The sequence below is a fragment of the Chlamydomonas reinhardtii genome, chromosome 4, assembly GCF_000002595.2.
Source record: "Chlamydomonas reinhardtii strain CC-503 cw92 mt+ chromosome 4, whole genome shotgun sequence".
In the NCBI taxonomy this organism is placed as follows: domain Eukaryota; kingdom Viridiplantae; phylum Chlorophyta; class Chlorophyceae; order Chlamydomonadales; family Chlamydomonadaceae; genus Chlamydomonas; species Chlamydomonas reinhardtii.
In genome coordinates this window covers 2,010,594-2,026,754 of record NC_057007.1, presented here as the reverse complement: position 1 = coordinate 2,026,754, position 16,161 = coordinate 2,010,594, and the positions used below count along the sequence as shown (strand labels likewise).

Below are 16,161 nucleotides of genomic sequence, written 5' to 3'. Positions count from 1 at the left end.
CTGCACCAAAAAGCGTCTTCATGTGCGTTTGCGAACCGACCATGCACACGCACGGGCGCCCCCTCCGGCCCCCCTCGCAAGTTTTCCCCCTCCCTCCCCGCGCCCGCCCTTGCGCCCCGGACACGCTATAATTGGGCTATAGTTAACTCGGGGATAAACTTTCTTTCCCAAAACCCTACGAACCCTCGGCCTGTTAGCAGATCGCCTTTCCTTTCCTTGGGGTAATGGGGTTGCCGCACTCGTGCACGTGCACGGGTTTAGCCGTAGCGTATGACACTGTAGCCACTGTGCGTTGTTAATTTGTCTTGAGTGTAGAGGCAGTGCGTGCGTGCCCCGAATAAGCTAGCTAGCATGAACCAGGTCATCGGAAAATATTAGTACCATACGGTGGGGGGGGGGGGCACGAGTGGTTCTTGCCAGTCGGGACCGATTCCGTACCCGTTCCGAGTCCTGAGACTGGAGTACGGTAAACGGTTCGCTTATTCGTCCCTCACAGTCCCTTCACTCGGGGCTTTACACACATTCAACTACAATCACTGCGTCCAGGCCAACCTGACTCCTCGCTAAGAACCGGCAACTAGCCTGCCATAGTTGTTCGCATCACACATGCTTACCATACTTACTTAATTGGCCTCATTGCCTGCGCCCCCCGCAAGTAGATAGCCTCTGCACTCTGCAGCAAGCGAGTCATAAACACAATTCACCCACACCAACCCACATACCGCATCCACCACCAGCACCAGCAATAACAACACCGCTTTCAACTCCTATGCCGGACAAGCTCCTGTCCACCGGCTACAAGCGCGTCCCGGTCCACACCCGCTGGCATGTCGCTCAGAAAACACGTCGTGTACCCATTGCCTTCCTCCTCACGCACACCTTCCCAACTTTGCCCAGAATCTCAGCGGCCCACCGCCTCAGAATTCTTGGTAACCCTCGATGTAGGGCGCCACGGGGCAACCGTACCGGCCGCATGCCGCGCACCGCCACACCGGCCGCTGCCGCCGCTTGGCCGCCTCGCGCTCCTGCTCCAGCTGCTTCGCCAGCGCCTCCTGCCACTTCTTGATCATCTGCAGCACCAGCGCCGGCTCCCAGCCCGACAGCAGCGGCGGCAGCTTGTCAGCCAGGGTGGGGTCCGCCGCCAGCGCCGCCGCAATGTCCATGGACGACAGGTCATAGCCCAGTGACTCCAGCGCATCCTGCATGGCCGTTAGGAAGCCCGGCGGCAGGCCGGCAAAGCCGCCACTGCTGTTGTCTGGCTGCGCGGCGGCGGCAGATGCCTCCTCCTCGTGCACCTCCTCAATGACCACCGCAGGAGGCGCCATGCGCGGCGGCGGCGGCGCGGCAGTCGCCGGAGTGAACTGCATCTGCGCCCAGGCGTCCTCCGTGTTGTCCTTCTGCAGATCTGCTGCGTCACTGCCACCCGGCGGTGTGCTGACCACGCCACCGAGCGCCGCAGTCACCTTCTTCTCCGGCGGCTGCCGCTGCGACTGCACCTTGTCCTGCAGGATGCTGTCCAGCGCGACACGCAGGTCCGCCGCCTGCAGCTCCTCGCCGCCGCCTCCACCGCCCTCCGCCCCGTCAGCGCCACCACCGCCGAAGCAGCGGCTGGAGTAGGCGGCGAACACGCGCTTGGCCCATGTGCCCACGTCACGCCCGTTGGCCCAGTTGGGCGCGGCGGCCAGCTGCGGAAGAATTTGGAAGGCAGGGCCCGAGACTTCATTGCGATTGCGTGCAGCCATACAGGTTCGAGTGAAAGAACTGCTTCCCCGTTCACGCGACCGCAATCATAGCCTGTCCTATCTCCAAGCCCCACCCCGCTCACCTCCTGTGCCATGCCCGGCAGCGCCTCCACCGCCCCTCCACCCAGCTCCAGTCCGTACTCCTTCCGCAGCTGCAGCACCAGCAGCTGCGCCGCGTCGGCCGGTGTGAAGTCGGGGAAGTGCAGGCGCTGACTGAAGCGGCTCTTGAGGCCGGGGTTCACGGACATCAGCTCCTCGATCTGTTGAGGCGAGCAGAAGGAAAGCCCAGGGCAGCGCACATTGGTGCGGTGCAGTGTGTTGCAGTGTGTCGCAATGTGACCATTGGTGCCATGCCCTGTGCAGTACCTTAGGCCCCGGCCCCCTCACCTCGTTGTCGTACCCCGCCAGGATGACCACCATCTTGCCCATGTAGGCCGGCTCCGTCAGCAGCTGGACCATCTCGTCCAGGGCCTGAGGGAGGCGGCGTGCGTAGACAGTGTTGGTGTGGTGGGTACAGTGAGGGTTGAAAAAGGCACACGTCATGCAATAACTAACGGCGTCAATGACACTTGGCACACGCACCTCCTGCATAAAGGGGCCGCCCTTCTTGGGGCTCAGCCTGCATGAAGTAAACCAGGCGTCCGATAACAGAATTGAGGCACGTCTAGCATATCGCACGGTACCAGCCATACCGAATTCGCAAGTGATAAAGTGCAGCGCAGTCGTGCTGCAGCATACTCCACTCCGACTCTGGGCCTAACACATTGAGCAACACACCTGTAGGCCTCGTCGATAAAGAGCACGCCGCCCACCGCCTTGGCAAACACCTCCCGCGTCTTGCCGCTGGCCTGGTTGACATAGCCCGTTACGAAGTCGGAGGCCGAGCAGCTCACCACCTCCGAGGTCGCCAACAGGCCCAGCGACTCAAACAGCAGCCCCACACGCCGCGCCACCGTGGTCTTGCCCGTGCCTGCGGACGGTTAGTAGTATGTCTCAAGAGATACCTGGCCATTAGCAAATAAACAGCAGCACCGATGCTTCAGCCGACAGCAGCCCTGCCTGAGGCCGGGCGCTTGCTCACCCGGCGCGCCCACGAATCGGAAGTTGAGCTCGAAGCTGGCCAGCGGGTCCCGGCCGATGGCCTGGCAGGCCAGGATGGTGGCCTGCCACTCGCGCAGCTTGGCCAGGACCTCCCTGGTGAGCGGCGAGCGGGCGGTGGGCGGGCGGGCATTGGAGATAACAGCGCTGTAATAACACAGTGTGCAAGAAGGGATGCGACCACCCCACATCACCCTCCTGTCCACTGCTCACGAGTAAACACGACTCACCTGCAGCCGATAAGATCGTCAAAGATCGCTTTGGGGTCTCCGCCCTGCCGCGGCGGCAGGAAGTCATCCGGCACCGGGGCCGCCGCGGCGCGCTGTGCGGGCGTCAGCTTGCGCAGCCGCGCCTCCATCCGCAGCACCGCGCTCGACAGCAGGTTGTTGACGGCGCCGGCGTTGCCGAAGTTGGGCTTGCGGCGCTGCGCCTCCAGCGCCTCCACAGCCGCCAGCAGGCAGGCCTCGTCCAGCGCCCAGCCCCTGGTGGCATGGGAGCGGTATGGAGGCAAGATATTGTTCCCGCGCACATGCCAGCACAACGTACGGTATCCGGGATTAAGAACATGAAGGGCACTCGCAATCCCTGGTCCTCCCCTCCCCAACCGTGCCCCTGCTCACTTCTTCTTGGCAGCCTCCCGTGTGATTGCCAGCAGGTCCTCAGGCCCGTAGTCCTCAAACCGCCACGCCGCGTCCAGCTGGAAGCGCCGCGACAGGCCCGGGTTGGCCTTGCGCAGCATCTCGCGCATCTGGTCCTCATAGCCCAGGAGCAGCACGCAGCGGTCATCGCCCGGCACGCCCTGCACCCGAGCCACGATCGTGTCCACCACCGCCTCCTGCGGGGTAAGAACGGCAGGATGCAAGAGTTCCGTAAGCAAAGCATGGTCTGCGGGCACAGGATTAAGCGGCACCGAGCCTAGCTAGTGCTACAGCTCAAGGCCCATGCAAATGCCACTTACTTTGTAGGGGTCGCGGCCGGCATCCGAGTAGAGCCCGTACGCCTCGTCGATGACCAGCACGCGGCCCTTGGTCGCCTCCAGGATGGCCTCGGTCTTCTGCTCGCTCTCGCCCAGCACGGTGCCCATGAAGTCCGCCGGCACCCGCACCTCCACATCGCCCCGACTCAGCAGGCCCAGGTCACGGAGGACGCGGCCGTACAGACCCGCGACCGTGGTCTTGCCTGTTGCGGGGTCAGCGCGGCAGGCGGTAGTGATTGTGCGTTTGGCAATACATGTTCTCAACTCCACGCCGCCTCCCGTTGCCCAGCGCTTCTTCCATGTCCTGTTTAGTCCTCCCCTAGCCGTGGCATGCCGTCCCCACCTGTGCCCGGGTTGCCCAGGAAGACGCGGTTCAGGTTGACTTCCTTGAGCGGCCGCTCCTGCTCCTCCAGCTCGGCGTTGGTGCGGATCAGGCCCAGCAAGTCGTCCACCTGAAGAAATGGTCGGGTAAGGGAAATGGACAGATAAAGCCATGCTTTGAGCGAGTGAAGCACGCTAGCCTCCATCCACAAGAAAGCAGCTACCGTACATTTGCGCAGGTAGAGGGCCCGTGCATGCCCCGCAAGCCCCACGCACCGCCTGCTTGACCGCGTCCAGGCCGCGCATGGCCTTGAGCTCCCGCAGAGCGCTGCAGCTGCTGACGTCCAGGTGTTTGGGCCCCAGCAGGTCATCGCGCAGCAGCAGTAGCGGGTCGGGACCGCCACCCGCGCCGCGCTCCTTCAGCACGCGCGCCGACTGCCGCCGCTGCGCCTGCTCGTATGCGTTGCGCACGGCGCGCGCGTTGCCGAAGCCGGTTGTGCCGCGCTGGCGGCCCAGGCGGCGCGCGGCGATGCGCAGGTGCTTCACGTCGGCGACCTTGAAACGCTTGGCGGGGTCGGGCATTGACGGGTCGTTGTCGATGAGGTCCTTGAAGATGGTGAACAGCTCCTCATCGCTGTAGTCCGCAAACGTGAACTCCTGAAGTCGGGAAGTTGTGAGCGACAAGAGCAATCAACTTGATTGCTTGGTACATGAAAGGACCGGGTGGTCGAGGAGGTATGGGCTGGTCCCGGCTGTTAAGTGTGTGATGCCCTCGCTACCACCCACCTGCACGAAGCGGCTGGGCAGTCCTTCGTTGTATGCCATCAGCTCCTCCACGGGCTTCTTGTAGCCGGCCAGCACCACCACCAGCTTGCCGCGCCGGTTCTCCAGCTCAGGCAGCAGCGCATCCAAGACCTGACGCGGCAGCAGCGGTTGAAACATGATACAAGGGTGCGGCACGTAGCGGAATTGCCTGCAAAAATGAAAAGCACCGCATAGCAGGTGACCCGCCGCGCACCTACCTGCGCGCCCATGGGGTTGCTCTTGGGCTTGAGCTGGTACGCCTCATCCAGGAACAGCAGCCCGCCGCCCTCCAGCTTCTTCAGATGCTCCTGCAGCTTGCTGGTGCCGCCCGAGGCGAGCTCCGCGCCGCTGGTCTCAACAAACTGCAGGGGGGAGCAGGCTGTCAGAGTTTGGCCGGAAGCAAAACGCGTTCAAGCTAGGTGATTGCATTGGCCCTCCGCAAGCACCAAAGCCGCCGCGAGCCCTTCCCATCGCCACGCCCATACCTCTGCGCCGCTGATCACGCCCAGCTCTTTGAGCAGCTCTGCGTACATGCGCGCGACGGTGGTCTTGCCGGTGCCGGGGTTGCCCAGGAAGCGCACGTTGTACTGCTTGGAGCTCAGCGGGTGGCCGCGCTCCTTGTCAAGCTCAACCTGCGGGGCGTGTGTGGGCGCCGGGTGCATGTGTGGGCGCATGGTGGGCGGGAGCGGCGGCACCATGGAAGCGCTAATGGTTAGGTCGCATGGGCCGTTGCCTGCTGTCACTCACCGCCGCCGCCAGGTCAAACATGGCCTTCTTGACCTTGCCCAGTCCCGTCAGCTTAAGCAGCTTGGCCAATGCCGGGCTGCGCTTGGCGCGCTGGACCCAGGCCTCAGGCACAGCGCTGCTGCTGGCGCCGCCGCTAGCTGCCACAGCTGCGTCCTCGCGAGGCACCTGAGAGCCCATCAGCAAAGGCGCGGCGTTGCGCAGCAGGCCCAACGCCTCATCGTGCAGCACACGCGGCATCTGCTGCGCGTCCGGGTGCAGCAGGAAGGCGAGCGCGTGGCCTGCAATCTGCGCGTCCGCGGAGCGAAGGCTGGCGGCTACGCTGATGCTCTTCCCAGCGGCGCTGCGCTGCTGAGCGGCTGCCAGGGCCGCGGAAAGATGGTCTGCGACATGCGGCGGCTTCCCACCAGTTCCCGCCTTGGGCTTGCCAGCAGTCGCAGCAGCAGGCGGTGGGAGCCCCAGCTTCGCCCGGCACGCGGACGCGAACGCGGCGGCCGCGTCCTTCTCGGCCGCCTTTGCCTTCTTCTCCAGCGCTGTAAAGTACTTCAAGGCATCCAGAGTCTTGCCCTCCTGCAGCAGCGCCAGGCCCCGCCGCAGCTCAGCTGGCAGCCCGGATGGAGCTGAGCCGCCCGCGGCGCTGCTGTCGCTGACCCCGGCGCCGTCGCTTGCCGTCGATGCCTGCGCCAGAGTGAGGGTTGCAGGTCCGGACAGGGCAGGTGGGAGAGAGTTGACAAGGCGCACTAATCAACCTGACAGGAGGCACGGCAGCTGGACACACCCACCAGCACTCATGCCGCCATGAATACATGCCGGCAGCAGTATCAAAGCCCCGACCCATATGCGCGACCCCGCACGCACCGCCGCGTACGCCACCAGCTGGGCCCCCAGGCCCGGGCTGGAGAACAGCGAGTCGAAGGTGTCGGCCAGGTTCCCCGCTGTCACGCCTCCGCCAGCCGCGCCCGCAATGCGCTGCTTCAGGCCGGCCAGGGCGTCAGCGCTGCCGGCCTCAGCCGTCGCCGCGATGTCCTCCTTCCAAGCGGCCATCTGCGTGTGTGCATGGGCGTGCATTGGCAGAGCAGGTCAGCTTGCTACAGCTTTCGATTAGTGCAGGTGCTGTGGTGTCGGGCAGGGTAGCACGCACCGTCCGGAGTTTTCCAGCCTGGCCACCGGCCTTGTTCTCCACCCGTGCCGCGCTCGTCTCCGCCTCTGCCTGAGCGCGGCGACCGGCGTTGGCAATGCGCTGCAACTCGGCATTGGTCGCGGCCTCATCCTCCCGCAGCTGCCGTGCCGCCTCATCCAGCGCCCGGCGCGACGCCTCCGCCTCTGCGGCAAGCAACGCCTGCTGCTCCTGCAACCCGGCAACATACGTAAGGACAGGAGGAGATACCTAGTTACTTGCTTAGGCCCGAAAGCATACATGGGCAGATGACCCTTCGCCCGCGCGCACCTGCTCCTGTTTGAGCAGCTCTTTGCGGAGCTCTGCCTCAGCCTGCATCTGCGCCCGCTCCTCCTTGGCTGCCAGAAGCTGCTCCTGCTGCCACTTCTGCAGCTCGATGTCGCCCACCTCCTTCTGTATACGTCAACAGATGACGTTTGCACGCATGATGATGGCGAGCAAGTATCTTATAGCAAACTCCCCATTGCCCACCTCGGCACACCTAACGGCCCCGTTCCCATCAAACATGCCGACAAACCTGTAGCGTGTATTCCTTCTTCAGCTTCGCCCTCTGCAGCCTCAGTTTCACTTCCTCTTTCCACGCGGTGCGCTGTTGCTCCAGTGACGCCTGCTTCGCCGCCAGCTGCTCCACCTCCGCCTTCAGGCGGGCCGCGCGCTCCTCCGCTTGGCGCCGTAGCTCACTCGCCTGGCGCTCCTGTCGTTGCCAAGGGTTGCGGGTTGCGCAGATCACCAGGTCACGCAACCATTGCTTACCTAATGTTCTACAACACGCACGCACGCTGCGCCCTGGCGCCGCAAGTCCATGCTGCAAACGGCGCTAGCACCCCGCGCTTTTGCGCCATCAGGGACACACCTGCTTTAGCAGTCGCTGACGCTCCTGCTCCTCAATGCGCGCGAGGTTCTGGCACGTGTGGCAGATGACATTCCCTTTCGGCTGCCCACACCTGGGGCAACAGCATCAGGGGCGAAAAGAACTTGGTTGCCATGGCAGCAGGCGGACAGCCCACAAACATCGCAAACGCTCCAGCCAATCCAGTTACCATTTAACAAATGGATGACAGCCCGTCAGCCCTGCCCGCCCACACTACTTGGTTACGTAATACAGCTGGATCACATGCCTGCGCATGACCAGGTGGCCCTTCTCGCAATACTCCGGTAGCTCCTCCATGCACTTGATGGTGGTGTGCTCCGGGTCGAAGGCGTGGCAGCGCAGGCGGCAGGGGTGGCCGCATGGCAGCAGCTGCCCGCACGGCCGCACGCAGCCGCCGTCGGGGCTGAGCCGTGCAAAGTCCGGCGGGGTGATGAGCAGCGAGGTTGTGCCGTGGCGCGCGCAGCAGGCTGGGAGACCGGGCAGGACCGCGTGCCTCTGCTCGAGCATTCCCAGCACACCACTCCAGTGGCGGCGGCCTTCGACGCTCTTGGCGCTGCGCAGCGTCTTGCTGTTGCCGAACAGGATCATGCCGTGCCGCGCGCGCGACAGCAGCACGTTGATGCGCTCCGGCTCACGCAGGAAGCCAATCCTGCCGCGCGCGTTGCTGCGCACCAGCGAAATGATGACCACATCCGCCTCCTCGCCCTGATAGGCACACAGACAGGCAGGCATGCGGGGCATGAAAAGTACTCATTTGTGTTCAACTGGACGCAGGAAACGCTGAGAGGCGAAGAGGAATGGATTAACATCGCAAGCATTGGAAAAGTGCACGCCCAGCCTAGGTAGAGCTGTAGCACATGTTGCCTTCTACGTGCCACATCGCGGTGTCAGAATCGTCACCTGGTAGTTGTCGACGGTGGCGATGCGCACACCACTGCTGGTGCCGTGGCGGCGACTTCCGCCGCCCGCAGGGCCGCTGACGGCTGTGACATCGGCCATGGTGCCGGGCAGGGCGGTGTTGCGCAGGTCCTGCAGGTCCATCTCGTCCAGCACCACCTGCATGTGCGCGCGCACGTACGGCGTATACGGCGCGGGAACGAGTGAGCCAGGGAGCGGCAGGCAACATGCAGCGAGTGATAAGCTATACGTGGCAATGCCTTGTGGTGCATGCAGCCGTGCGGTTATAAGTTTGCGCACACATACCGTACACACTCCATGCTCGAAGCCTGCACACCTGTGTGTCCTTGGCCAGACCCTCCCGCAGCTCCATAAGTTGGCCCAGGTAGGGTGTGAGCACCACCAGCTGGTCGGAGGAGTAGCCCTGGAGCAGTAAGTGGCGCACGGTCTCGCGCACCATTGCCACCTCGTACTGGTTGCTCTGCGGCAGTGCGAGCAGCGGTAGTTCGTGGATGCACTACATGCGAAGTTGCGGCCTCACAATCAATTGGGCGTTCTCGCGCATCCGGTGTGCAACCCACCTTGACCAAGCGGTCGGTGTTGGGCCGCCACTGCTGACCGCGCTTCTCGAACACGGCCGCCTCATCATCCGCCGCCGCCTCGCCGTCCTCCGGCACCTCATGATCCACAAACACCACTCGCTGCCCCGGCGGTAGGCCGCGCACGGGCGGGTGCTGTTTGGTGCGCTCCGCGTCCTCGAGCGCGGGGTAGGTGGGCCGCACCAGCGCTGAGATGTCGGGGTGCATGCGGTGCTGAACGCCCAGCGTGGTGTGCGGGAAGCCGGCCAGGGCCAGGCGCTCGAACAGCGACACGTTCAGGTCATACCCAGCGCCGAACTGCTTGGTCAGCTCCCACGTGTCCACCTTGGGCCGCAGCTGCTTGTGGTCGCCAATCTGTATGTGCCGCACACCGAGGCAGGCATAGACACTAAGACTTCCTAGAATCATCAGCGCAGCCCCAGAAGCCGAGGCATGACATGCGAGCGGCCGACGTGACCTGCCAAACCCGCGCCACGCTCACCATGATGAGGTGCTTGGTGCGCGGGCTGAGGCTGGTGAGCGTGTGCGCCTCCAGCAGCTCGCCCGCTTCCTCCACCAGCACCACACCCGGGTCCACGGACGGGTCGCGCAGCAGGTCCTGCGGGCCGGAACAGGCCCATGTGGGCGCACGCAAGCGTTCAAAGGCACGCTGTTCACGTTGAGGTACGCGACCCGCAATGCAAATGATTGCTGTCCGGCTGTAACTGCAAGGCTGTGGTAGGTTCTCAGCCACGCGCGCCCATGATGTCACATCAATCGCACCTTGTACTTGGCGGCGCCGGTAGTGGTGCAGCCAATGACGCGGGCGGAGCTGAGCACCGCCAGCGCGCTCGTATCATGCAGGCTCTCCAGCTCGTCCCTGACCTTACCGGCGCACTTCAGCGCCGTGTCCAACTCTTCAGCCCACCTGCATTGTGCAACATTGACAGCGTAGCATGGTGCATGCAGCGGTGGGTGGTGAGTACATCGGCGTCATAGCAGAGACTAGCGGGCAGTGCCATTCCATGCATCTGCAGTACAGTCAGGGTTCACGATGTCCGCCGTGTGCACGGGAACACAGTAACGCTTTATCTGGCAAGGCACGCAGGACAGCCGGGAGAGGACCGCCCGGCAAGGGACGGCGTGTCTTACTTGGTGCGTCGGGCCTGCAGCATGGCCGCCGCAATGTCCAGCCGCTTCCCCTTCGGCATTGCCCACAGCGCCAGGCTGCCGTCTCCACCGCCGCCCCCGCCGTCAGCACTGCCGGCCGCGGCACGCTCATCCTCGTCTGCACGCACCCACTGCTGCGCCGCCTCCGACACGGCGTTCCGGAAAACCCGGTTCAGCAGCTCCTGCTCAGTGTCCTCGTATGCCTCGAGCATGTCCAGCTTGTCCGCACTGGTCATGTGGCACGCCTCCGTGCTCTCCGCGCCCGCCAGCCAGCCCACCCAGCACGCACGGTCGCGCATGCGGACCTCGTCGTACACGTCCCCCAGCTCCTGTTCCACGAAGGGCCGCAGCTCCGAGTACAGGTCCAGCGCCGGTACCGTAGGAGCGGCCTCGTCACGCTTTGCGCGCCCGCCCTTCGGTGTATTCGGTGGCGGCGGCCGCTCGGCTGGCGGCTCGCGCTGCGGCGGCGGCGTGCCAGCAGATTGGAACAGCAGCCGCTCCAGACGCTGGATCTGCGGGCGGCGACACCAGGTTAAAGCGGGTGGCGGGTCTATGACGTGCGTGCATGCCAAGGAATGTAAAGGACTCAAGGACGCAATGTCCATGCAAGTGTCACTCTCATGTCATGTCGGAGGCTACGGACACTGAAGCCGGCACTGCCATAAGGCCGCCGCGGGCACGGCACGCATGCAGTTGCACCCACCTCGCTCTGGTGCTCGCGCTGCAGGTCCATCAGTGCACCGAACCGGCGCGACGCGGCGCCCTGCTGCAGCTTCACGCGCGGCGAGCCGCGCTTGCGCTCAAACAGGTTGTAGTTCGCCAGCGTCTGCATGTACGCACAACAGGACAGGCTCAGGACAGCACCAGAAACGCGTGTACACGCAACAGCATTTACATGGGTACAACTACTCACAACCGCCAGAGCGAAGAGCGGAAACATCCATACATTGACACGTAGCGTCTGTCCCCAGCATGCATGCCCACCTCGTTCTTCGAGCGGCCGCCCACGCGCACGATGCTGGTGATGCCCTTGGCGATGAGCGACTCCAGGAACGAGTCCAGCGCGTGGTTGGTGTAGCACACCACTAGGATGCGCTCGGTGCTGCTGTGGCGCAGGATGGCGTCGCACAGCAGCGCGCCCACGAAGGTTTTGCCGGTGCCGGGCGGGCCTTGGATGAGGGCGACACGCTGAGTGAGGCCGCGCTCGAGCGCGTCGCGCTGTGTGGAGTGCAGCCGGATGCCCTTGTCCTCGAGGCGCGACAGCTCCTACAAGGACAGCACGTCGTCAAGGCACGCCGCTAAAGCATGGTCGCGTTGCCTTGAGCCCCCACATTGCAAACGGGTAGCTATTCCCTACTCACTTCCGCGAGGGCACCGGCCGGCAGGTACTCGGTGGGCTGCGGCGGCTGGCCGTGCACCAGCTCCTCCGCCAGCGGCACACCCGGCATGGTTTGCAGGCAGGACAGCACCGGCCGCACGGAGAAGAAGCTGGTGGAGACCTGCGGAGGCGCATGCGGCAAGGAAATGAGGGTGCGACTGAGCTGTGTTGCACGAGCACCCGCCACACACGTGTTGACGATATGCCCGATCAATCAAGCATAAGTGCCGCAGCCATCCAACCGCATGCGCACTCGAGCGACATAACCCAGATCGCTATGTCAAGGCAGTCCCTGAGCAAGCCGTGCCGCAACATTGGAGCCTGACCCAGATGGCAAAACAACGAGTTCGACCCAGATCGCATAAACAGCAGACCGGGCCGCACCTACCTGCACCAGCACCAGCTGCCTCTGCTGCACGGCGTCCCCGCGCCCGATTTCCGCCAGCAGCTCGTCCACGCCGTCACCTCCGTAGGCAACCTGGTTCCGGCTTGTGCTGCGCTGAAACACGATGCCGAACACCGGCTCCGCCCCTTCGCTCGCCATAATCTTGGCGTCCCGCCGCTGGATAGTGCCGAATAGCAGCGGCTGCAGTTCATCCGCACCCGCTGCTGCTCCTGGCGCCATGCTGGCAATGCACACGAGCGTATCGGTTGGCAGCAAGCCCTTGCCGTGCTCCGTCCAGTATAACTCCCGCTCCGACTGCTTGCTGAGGCCCCTTATGCGGTGGCCGGCAGGCAGCGCCACCGCCACCAGCACGCACGGCCGCGGGCTGTCCTGCGCGCCCTCGACGCGAAGCAGCGGGAACACATTGCGCTGCAGGTGCGGCGGCAGCTGTCGCAGGGAGGGTGGCTGCGGCTGCGGGGCGGCCTTCTTGTTCTTGTTTCTTATCTTGGGCTGCAGCAGTCTTCCGCCGCGTGTGGCACTGGCGTCCTCCTGCGGTGGTGTCGCCTGCTGCTGCTGCTGTGCGGCTGCCTGCACCTCAGCGCTAGGGCTGCGGCGGATGCCCAGGTCGCTGAGGGTCTGGCGCAGCGGCCACATGAAGTCCTCGCGCAGCAGCCGGAACTGCCGGTCCAGCACAGCCGCCTCGCCGTCGCTGATCACCGGCAACTGCGCTTGTAGCCGGCCGCTGGTGCTGGCGTAGTCCAGGCTGCCCGCGCCCACATCTTCATCATCACTGTCGGCATCGCTGTCGCTGTCACTGCGGTCCATGCCTACGGAGTCGTCTGCGTCCTCACTGTCCTCGGCGCCAGCGCCACGCACCTCAGCTGAGCTACCAGGGGTGGCAGCGACCGAGTCTGGCGGCGGCGTAGCTGAGATGGTGATGGACGCTGCCTTTCCTGCTGCCGCCGCATCCGTTGAGGACGGATGTGGCAGGTAGGGTGGCAGCAAAGAAAGGGCCTGCACACACAGGGAGACGGTTAGCGTTGTGGGTCTGCATCCTGGACAAGAGGCACGCAGCACACGGTGCGCAAAGCAGCTCGCTACGGGACGGGGCGTGCTCACCTCCTTTGAGGTCGGGAGCATGCGGATGGACCTGGCAGTCAGCAAGGAAAACAGCGAGGGGCTTTACCATACATATGGTACTGGATGAAGAACGCATAGGGTCCTCAGTAGTCAGCAGTATGCGTGCTGTGGACAAGCATGGGCGCTAGGACCGTAACGAACGAGAGTGCAGATTGGTGGTGCAATTCGCGCAGGAAGTGTGGTTTCATGGGTGCGCGCACCTGTAGTCGATCATGTCGTTGTCATGGCGGCCGCCCGGGCCCTCCAGCAGGTCGTCCAGCGTGGTTGAAGCGCCCATGGCGTCACTGGCAGAGGCGGCCGCCATAGCAGCCGCCGCGCCACCCGCCAGCACTACGAGCAGTTTTTGGGCAACTTTGGCGGAGTTGCCGGGCTGAGCCGCCAGCGTTGCCGCCAGCTGCCGCACCTCCGCGCTCGTGCGCACGTCCTCCACCTGTGCGTAAGGAAGCAAGAATGGCTCATTCGGCATGCGACCCCGGCCGCAGTGCTGAGCACACCCACGAGCGCACCTGCAACGCCAGCCTGAGCAGGAACCAGCCAATGGGCGACGCGTCCACCACCTGCCCGCTCTCCACCGCCTCTCGCAAGCAGCCTACCAGTCCTGGCGTGCGGTAGATTTCCTCCAGCAGCCGCTGCAGTGGATCCCTGGCACGCGGAACAGAAACATGCAATGTATTGCACGTGCAGATGCGGCGTGTGTCATGCATGTCGCACACATGCGGCAGCAGTAGCGGCAGCCATGAGGCGGAATGCGGCAGGACGCCCCTCCGTTCACACCTGAACATGCCACCACTCAGGTGGTCCCCGCTGAGGTGCACCAGCAGCGGTACAATGTGTGACGCCACGTACTCCGGGCTGCCGCTTTGGCCCAAGGCGGCCTTGAGACGGTGCACGCCGCAGGGCTGCACAAGGGAAGAGGAGGGCACGGCCGTGGGGCACAGCGGGCGCGCAGGTTTGGTGATGTCGGAAAGCCCTGGTCGCGATAGGTGTGCGAGGCGCTCGACCACCAAGACTGCGACGCCCTACAGGCCACAGAAAGTCGCACCGTGTTGTTGCCGTCCAGGGCCGTGAGCATGTCCATGGGGTCGATCAGCAGCACAGCCTCCAGAAAGCGAGGACTGTCGCGGCGGGCTGACCATTTCGCTTTGGGATCCTTGGTCACCTTCGTAAAGAATCCGTAGGCTACAGCCAGCACAACAAGGGAGATGGCTGAGCATGAACAAGCAACAACCCACGGTGCCCACGGTGCACCGTTTCACAGGGCACCGCCCACAGGTCCTGTCACATCACCGTATGCGATTCCACCTACCTGAGTGAACTTCAGGTGACCGCTCCGGCTTAGGTCTCTGGTCCAGGGGGCCAGAGCTAGACGCGGTCGCTGCGCATGGTCGAACATGTCGCCGCCCACGCGCAGGCAGCGCGAAAAACGAGCGGAGTGCTTGGAGCGCCAGTTTTGCTGCATGCCACAAAGTATGTGGACTAGACGGCTGCCTTCACAGACCTTGTCGCGAGCGCGAGGTCGGCCGTGCTTTCCACGGCCGACAAGTCCCGTCCGAGGACGCGCCATTGTGACTCGAAGGGCTCGAAACGACAGGTGCGAAATTACCGCCGTCCCACAAGGCACCGCTAAGTACTCAGGGCTTTTAGGTCAACGCGGGGGTGTTTGTGAAACGCGACAGCTCGTTATGCTGCCAGGGTATATGGTCAAAATGGACCTTTGAAAACGACCCTGGGTCACATGCAGTACTATCGCGAATAGCCGCCGAGGAGAACCGGGCTCAATGGCATCGGGTAGGCCCTGTTACACAGACCGCCAAAGTCGCGCCCGTTTGGCGAGCTCGCCACAGGAGCGCGATTTCATTGTTTTGCCATACTTCCTCAATAGCGCGATTTGTGAGCCGCGAACTCGTGCAGACCGAAGCCCGTCTTCAACAGTTTTCCGCAGTTCCCTTGCGTGCCCGTTATAAGTGCGGGGAAAGCAAATCATTTACAGGCGGTGCCCATTGCGAGCAAATAAGGAAGTGAGCGTTTTCGTGAGGTTCTGGATTTAGCTTCCGTTTTTGTCGTAAGTTTGCTACGCAATGCACTTGTGGGTTTGTCTTATTAGCCTTTAAATTGTGACAATTCAAAATTTTGAAAAACCTTGCAACCGGTCGGACTCGGCCGCGACCGCACGAAATCCCTACATGCCGACTCAGCCTACACACATTAACACCCCATTATTGCTCTGTAACATACGTTATGCCTTTGGGTACGGGGCTCAGAGCGTTCCGCGCCGGACATGCAGCGGTTGATTGGCTAACAAAGTCGTGCTCACCAGGACTGAGCATCTGCACCCGAAAGCTTGCTGCATGGTGTCATATGAATGGCTGCTTCTGATTCGGGCCTGTTCAGAGCCCTCCTGAGATGCCCGCCGTGGGAGATGTATGCCCTAGGACGCCCCTACATGCCGTGTGACAGTTCTGATGTTCTTTTCCGTGGCCTAGCCGCCATGTCTCTACATCGGGCCCTAGAACACAGCCTGTGCAAGAGTGTGAAGAGTGTGAGCCGGCGCGAGACCCCACCCACATCCCACCGAGACCCAAGCCGAGACCCCACATCCGCACCTGTCTTGCGACCCTTTGCGACCAAGTTCCCCACGTGCCTTGCCCCGCCGACCGAAAAGCAGCACACCCAGACCGAGATCTTTCGTCGAGGCAAAAAATAAAGCAAAACTAAAAAATGTAAACGTCAATGTATAATGCAGCTTTATGTATTTGTAGACGAGCAGATGCTAGATGATTCCGGTTTTCCGGTTTCGCCTGGATCTTCCCGCTAGTTGCAGACCCCTGAGCTGGAGAAGCTGTGCCCGCAGGAGTGCAAGTTCCTGCAATCTTACGACGA

At 63.3% G+C, this 16,161-nt stretch overlaps 1 protein-coding gene across 1 annotated transcript; it reads right to left on the bottom strand.

Annotated features, from left to right (window-relative positions):
• Positions 1-127: 127 nt before the first annotated feature.
• On the bottom strand, positions 128-15,379 carry CHLRE_04g218900v5 (uncharacterized protein). The gene is made up of 37 exons (XM_043061848.1): positions 14,588-15,379; positions 14,324-14,460; positions 14,056-14,180; positions 13,788-13,923; positions 13,482-13,711; positions 13,261-13,291; positions 12,145-13,155; positions 11,740-11,877; positions 11,363-11,644; positions 11,082-11,204; positions 10,361-10,890; positions 9,992-10,136; positions 9,711-9,827; positions 9,212-9,583; positions 8,968-9,111; positions 8,634-8,789; positions 7,981-8,438; positions 7,716-7,806; positions 7,380-7,556; positions 7,133-7,255; positions 6,827-7,033; positions 6,544-6,729; positions 5,689-6,363; positions 5,427-5,573; positions 5,160-5,303; positions 4,924-5,052; positions 4,414-4,794; positions 4,160-4,268; positions 3,799-4,019; positions 3,461-3,675; positions 3,071-3,322; positions 2,824-2,936; positions 2,520-2,712; positions 2,325-2,361; positions 2,130-2,213; positions 1,826-2,002; positions 128-1,685 (listed from the first exon to the last, which is right to left on the bottom strand). The coding sequence occupies exons 2-37, from the start codon at positions 14,357-14,359 to the stop codon at positions 918-920; spliced, it is 8,463 nt and encodes a 2,820-aa protein (XP_042925200.1). The 5' UTR covers positions 14,360-14,460; positions 14,588-15,379; the 3' UTR covers positions 128-917.
• Positions 15,380-16,161: the final 782 nt, after the last annotated feature.

Excerpts from the sequence above, each read along its gene's own strand:
- CHLRE_04g218900v5 (XM_043061848.1), bottom strand. The coding sequence starts at position 14,359 with ATGGACATGCTCACGGCCCTGGACGGCAACAACACG. Across the intron at positions 10,137-10,360 it reads CTGCAGGCCCGACGCACCAA|GTGGGCTGAAGAGTTGGACA; the intron begins GTAAGACACGCC and ends TGCACAATGCAG. Across the intron at positions 5,304-5,426 it reads GCGTGATCAGCGGCGCAGAG|TTTGTTGAGACCAGCGGCGC; the intron begins GTATGGGCGTGG and ends TCCCCCCTGCAG.